The sequence below is a fragment of the Aquila chrysaetos genome, chromosome 5 (genome assembly GCF_900496995.4).
Source record: "Aquila chrysaetos chrysaetos chromosome 5, bAquChr1.4, whole genome shotgun sequence".
Taxonomy (NCBI): Eukaryota; Metazoa; Chordata; class Aves; order Accipitriformes; family Accipitridae; genus Aquila; species Aquila chrysaetos.
Genome location: NC_044008.1, coordinates 39,921,787 through 39,927,032, shown reverse-complemented (window position 1 = coordinate 39,927,032; position 5,246 = coordinate 39,921,787). Strand labels below are relative to the sequence as shown.

General features: G+C 60.2%; 1 protein-coding gene across 2 annotated transcripts; it reads right to left on the bottom strand.

The window, feature by feature from the left end:
• Window positions 1–555: 555 nt before the first annotated feature.
• On the bottom strand, window positions 556–4,417 carry CPLX3 (complexin 3). 2 transcript variants are annotated; one of them, XM_030015403.1, is made up of 4 exons: window positions 4,031–4,417; window positions 3,627–3,870; window positions 3,181–3,268; window positions 556–1,784 (listed from the first exon to the last, which is right to left on the bottom strand). In XM_030015403.1, exons 2-4 carry the CDS (start codon window positions 3,785–3,787, stop codon window positions 1,560–1,562), a joined length of 474 nt encoding a protein of 157 aa, XP_029871263.1. In that variant the 5' UTR covers window positions 3,788–3,870; window positions 4,031–4,417; the 3' UTR covers window positions 556–1,559. The 2 variants fall into 2 exon arrangements, with proteins under 2 accessions (XP_029871263.1, XP_029871262.1); XM_030015402.1 differs by having other exon boundaries at window positions 3,627–4,416.
• Between the last annotated feature and the right edge of the window lie 829 nt (window positions 4,418–5,246).

Genomic DNA, 5,246 nt, shown 5'->3' with positions numbered 1-5,246 from the left:
AATTGCAGTTAATTCACTCCGTTGGGATTTTGGGCAGTGAATTCCTAGCCTGTGCCAAGTTTTTCCAGGAAGCCTCGCTGCAGGAGCCCACCACTCGCTGGGATGCCGGCAGGCCCGAACTGCTCCGGCTTGAAGTCACACCTGTACTTATCACGGTCTCGTCCCCACAGAGACGTGTCCTTGCTCGGAGCAGCGCCGTGGACACCCCGCGGTGCCCATGAGACTGCGGCGGGGAGCTGGTGAGCAATCTGAAGGCTTTTTACTAAAATAGCCAAAAATCTGTGAAATCTGGGGGTTTTGTTTGCTTTTAAACCCGGCTGCTGACAAAGAGCCGCTCATAGCATCCCTTCAGTACGAAACACGGCAAAACAGCCGACGACAACCAGGCGTGATGCTTTCTTCTGGACGATGCTGCAAGAGATTTCTCCCTTGAGCTCCCATCACTGCTCCCCCCTGCCCCGTAAAGGGGATGCACTTAATCTCTCTGCATCCCCCCATAGCTTGGGGCACCCCAAAACCTTTATCAGGAAAGTACTGCTCGAGGAGAGAAACAAATGCATAGACATCTCCTGATATTTATTCCACCGGTTATAACAGTACCATGGCACGGGGACAGCATAGGAGGTGGAGAGACACTCAACTGAGCACAGCGCACAACTACAGCACAACAGAGGAGGAGGAGGAGATTTTTTTTTTTTTTCCCCCCTTATCACTTTGCTCTTCTCCTGGAAGGAACAAGGACATGAGTGGATCCCACCCCGGGAGAGGGAGGGTGTGCCACCACTGCTCCAGGGAAGGGCTGGTGTGGGTTCGGATGAGCACCGAGGAGGGGTTTTATTCCTCTCTGGCATTAACTCAGGCTTTATCCCTCTGGTCCTCAACACCCCCGTTGCTGCTGGGCTAAATGGGATCATATAGCAGGTCCTTCCCGGCTGACTCCTCTGAGAGGGGCCCTCAAGGGCAAAGCGGTTGGTATTTCTTGCACGGACGGGATGTTATTTCTCCTGCGATGGGTATGGGATGCGGGGGGGGGGGGGCATTTCGCATTGTGCCTTGTCCTTGCAAAGCAAATTGGACCCTCCCTGTCATTTCTAGGAGGCTCGGTCGAAATGTGGAGGCAGAGACGCGGTGTACGGCCACCGCTCTGCTGGAAAGCCTTTGCCTTCCCATGCTGATGTGGTTCAATAACACTCCAAGGTCACTCGGGGCTTTCCTTCCCTGCAAACCCCCCCCACCCCACCCCAGCTCTCGCTAAAGACACCCACTGCCACGGGCACAGGAGGAGGCGTTGGGTTACGGCGGGGGGGGGGGGGGCATGCTGGCTCGTTGCTCTAACCTCAGACCGGAGAACAAAACAAAAAAACCACACATCAGGGACATCTGGGTCAGGGACTCGAGGCTTCACACGGCTCAGAAGGAGGACCCGACTCACACAAGGCAAGGGTGACAACATCAGTGGGGGTCCCCGCTGCAGGCGACAGCCACCGCCAGACCCTTCGCCGCATCCCCTCCCTTCTCCCCCACCGTCACGTTGACGGGGAGGGGGGGGTTCAGCCGGGTCACATCACGGCGCATTTCTCAGCCGATTGCTTCAGGTCCTCTAGCGTGGCCGAAGCTTTGTCTTTCAAGGAATCAAGGTCCAGGTTCTGGATGTTGCTGAGCTGGCCGATAACTGAGTTCTTCTCTTCCTCCTCCTCGTTGTCCTGCTCGATCATCTTGGCCAGCTCTTTGGGCAGCTCCACGTCACCTCCCACCAGCTGGATCTGGTTGTCATCCGTTTCATTCTGAAAGGGGCCAGGAGAAAGTCAGTCAGGCGTGGGACGTTGCGGGAGGGCAGGAGGGGGCTTCTGGAGGCACTAAAGGCACACGCGAGGTTCACGGTGGTGCCTGCATGGGCTTTGGGCTGTCTCCCCATTTTAAGGTCCATGCAGATCGGTCCCTGGGGCTCACAGCCGTGCTCGTGCTGTGGGTAGGATGCTGACCCGGAGGGGACACGGCTGAGCAGAGCCTGGGCACACACCAAGGCACACACGAAGGGCTGAGACAAAAACCCGAGTACGCCAACGTCACTATAAATTGGCTTTCAGCTCGCATTGGAGTGGTTGGGGAGGTTTAGGCACCCAATTAAGCCACACGTATGCTTAACGACTGTGCCCACCGGAGATCGGGGTCAGCTCTGCGCCGGAGAGCCACAGGGAGACTTTGCAAAAGGCAGCCCGGCTGCCAAGTGGGATCAGTAATGAGCAGAAGAAACTTGTCGAAAGATTAGAAGGGACATCTCAAGCATGAGAAAGCAGCAAAAGGATCGGGGGGCCAGATCCGAACAAATCCCCATTTCCCCTGGAGAAAAAAAATCTCCATCTCTTCTTTTTCTGCTTTTTCTTGCTTTTGGCAGGGGAAAAAGAAATTCTCCAGCTGTTTATTTCCTGGCAATAAAAGGGGTGTGAGAAGCGGTGGGGTGTGCATCCAGGCTGGTTGAACAGTATCAAACAATCTGAATAATATCACTTGGCTTAGCTGACCTTTCTGAACTAATATTAGCCTGGCTCCAATTTAGAGTATTCACCACTGAGCATCTCCTGCTGAATAAAGGGTGGGTTTGGGGGGGGAAGAGCTTGTGGCGATTCCAAGAATGGCTGAATTATCCCTTGATTAAATTGTTTCTAGTGAATGATTCATCGGGCGGAAATTCCAAAATAGGAGTTTAGGTAGGAAATGTTTGCCAAATAATCCGGGGAGAGGAGCTGGCTAATCTAGCCGGGAAGGTGTAACTCTGGCTCCGCTCCCAGCTACGGGGCTGAGAGTCCAGGGTGAAGGCGGCTTTCCCTCATCCAGCTGGATTTAGGGGGCAAAAGAGAGGAAGAGGGGGATCAAGCAAGGCAGAGGGGGTGCGTCAGCGGTCCCTCTGTTTGGGGCCGGTACCTTACGGTGCCCAGAGTTGATGGGAAGGGGCCGAGATTTGGGTGGAAGGATGCGTTTTAAGGGAACTGATTTGCACTTGGGCTTTGTAGCTCAGAAACGCCGGCCAAGGGAGTCTGGCACCCCTTCCCCTCCCTGCAGATCAGGGGTGTTGTCTGTCCCCCCGTGGCCCCATCCACCAAGCCCCCCATGAGGGCTGCGCTGGGGCTTGGCTCCCTGTGTGCCCCCCCCCTCCCCGTCCCGTGCCCGGCACGGCCGTACCTTGGGGAGCCTGTACTTGTCTCGGAAGTGGGACCTGAACGTGGCCCTCTCCGCCTTGCGCTGGGCAAACTGGGCATCTCTCTCCATCCTGCGAACCAGGCAGGGCAGTTACCGGCACTTGCTGCCCCCGGTCCCTGCGTTTGAGCATCTCTTCCCCAGCCCCCCCAAGCCGGGTACCCCCCATCTCCTCTGCAAAGTCCTGGTTCCCCACAATTTCCTTTCCCCAGCACAGGCTGAGAGGAGAAAACAATCCCATCTCCCGGGTGAGGAAGCGGATTAAGGGATTAGGGGGTTCATCAGACTCCCTCGTGGCCCCGCTGCCCCCAGCTCTGTCTCCCCCCAGCCTCCCATGCATGGGACGGGGGGGTTGCAGAAGGAGCACCCTGTTCCCCGCCGGGACCCCGGGGGTCCAGCCCGCCCCGGTACCCGGGTCCGGTCGTACTTACTTCTCCTCCACCAGCTGCCGCTGATATTCCTCGTACTCCTCGCGTGTCATGCCCTGCGCCTCGGCCGGAGACTTCTCGCCCTCGCTCTTCTCCTCGCCGCCCAGGCCACCCGTCAGGTTTTTCAGCTGTCCCCCCACCATGCTCTTCACCATGAACGCCATGGTCGCGGTCGCAGGGGGCCGGGGACCCCGGGGGCCGGGGGAGCCCGGGTGCTGGGGAGCTGGGGAGCGGAGCTACTGCGGAACTGGGAGAACCGGGGTTAATGGGGAGATGGGGTTCTGGGGTACCGAGGGGTGGGGAAGATGGGGATGCTGAGTTACGGGGGAGCCGGGGGAACGGGGCTAGGAGCGAGCCGGAGTGCCGAGGAGCCGAGGTATGCTCGGTGCTGGGCTGCCGGGAGTTACCGGGAAGCTGGGGTGCTGCGGGTGCGAGTTCCCGGGGAGCCGGAGTACCGGGTTACCGAGGAGCCGGGGTCAACGGAGCCGAGTTCCCGGGCTGCCGGAGTACCGAGTTTCCGCGGGGAGCCGGGATACCGGGACCGTGAGTTCCCGGAGTACCGACTTCCCGGGCTGTAGCGGAGCCGAGTTCCCGGAGTCGACCAACCGGCTTGTCCGGGCTGCCGGGGATCAGCGGCTCCGCGCCGCCGCCCCGCCGCCCATGGCGGGGCCGGGCTCACCGGGGAACCGAACGGCGGCGGCGGCGGCAGCGGGAGCGGGAGCGGGAGCGGGAGCTGCAGCACCGGGGCGCGGACAGCTCCGGTGTGCGCGCGGCGGCACCGCCTCCCGCCAGGGCCCCTCCCCGGCCCCGCCCCGGCCCCGCCCGGCCCCGCCCGAGCCCCGCCCGGGCCCCGCCCGGGCCCCACCGCCCCCCGCCGGCCGGCAGAAAGGCGGAGCCCCCACGGCCCCGACCCACACCGGGAGAGTCCCGCTGCTTCCCCCCCCCGCCCCAACTCCCGCGTCTCCGGGGAAAATTTCACCGGGGAAGGAGCCCGTACTACCGGCCCCGTGGGTTGCCGTGCCCCCCCCCCGGGCACCGTGCCCTCGGCTCCTCCCGCTCGATTTAGCCCATCGAGGGGCTGCGCTGGAGCGAACGCCCAGAAAACAGCTCTTTTCCCACGCTATTCCCCATCCTTTGGGGCCAGCCGGAGGAAAAGCCGGGCTTTAGCGCTCGATAAAAGCCATATGTACCATACACCAGCGGCGACTGTTGTTTGCTTGTAGATCTTGTAGATTTTTGGCGCGCCCCAAAGCTCGTTCCTCTCTTTCCGAGTGGTATTAATGGTGTTAATTAACGTTAAAGCTGCCGTCAGTCCCCGCAAGCGCTGCCTCGCCGATGTACCAGGGCCGGCCCAGGGACCCGCGCTTTCAGCGGTCACCTAAATCAGGAGGCCGAGGACGGAGCAGGCATTGATTTCGTTGCGTAATTCCCTCGGCCCCTCCAGCTCTCCCGGCTCCCGTCCTGCCCCCGCTCCCACTCCTGCTATTTCCTTTGACTGCAGCCGTATCGCAGGCCTTGGGGAGTAAGCAATTAATGGCATCAGAAACGCACCTCCCTTCCAGATGGCCAGCCTGGCTTTAACATACATTTCTCCCTTTTTTCTTCTCCGCTCACGAAAAACTG

Bases quoted from the DNA above. Each gene is read 5' to 3' on its own strand.
- CPLX3 (XM_030015403.1), bottom strand. From the start codon at position 3,787: ATGGCGTTCATGGTGAAGAGCATGGTGGGGGGACAGCTGAAAAACCTG. The intron at 3,269-3,626 runs GTAAGTACGACC...CCTGGTTCGCAG, and splicing joins CGGCAGCTGGTGGAGGAGAA to GATGGAGAGAGATGCCCAGT. The intron at 1,785-3,180 runs GTACGGCCGTGC...GGCCCCTTTCAG, and splicing joins ACAAGTACAGGCTCCCCAAG to AATGAAACGGATGACAACCA.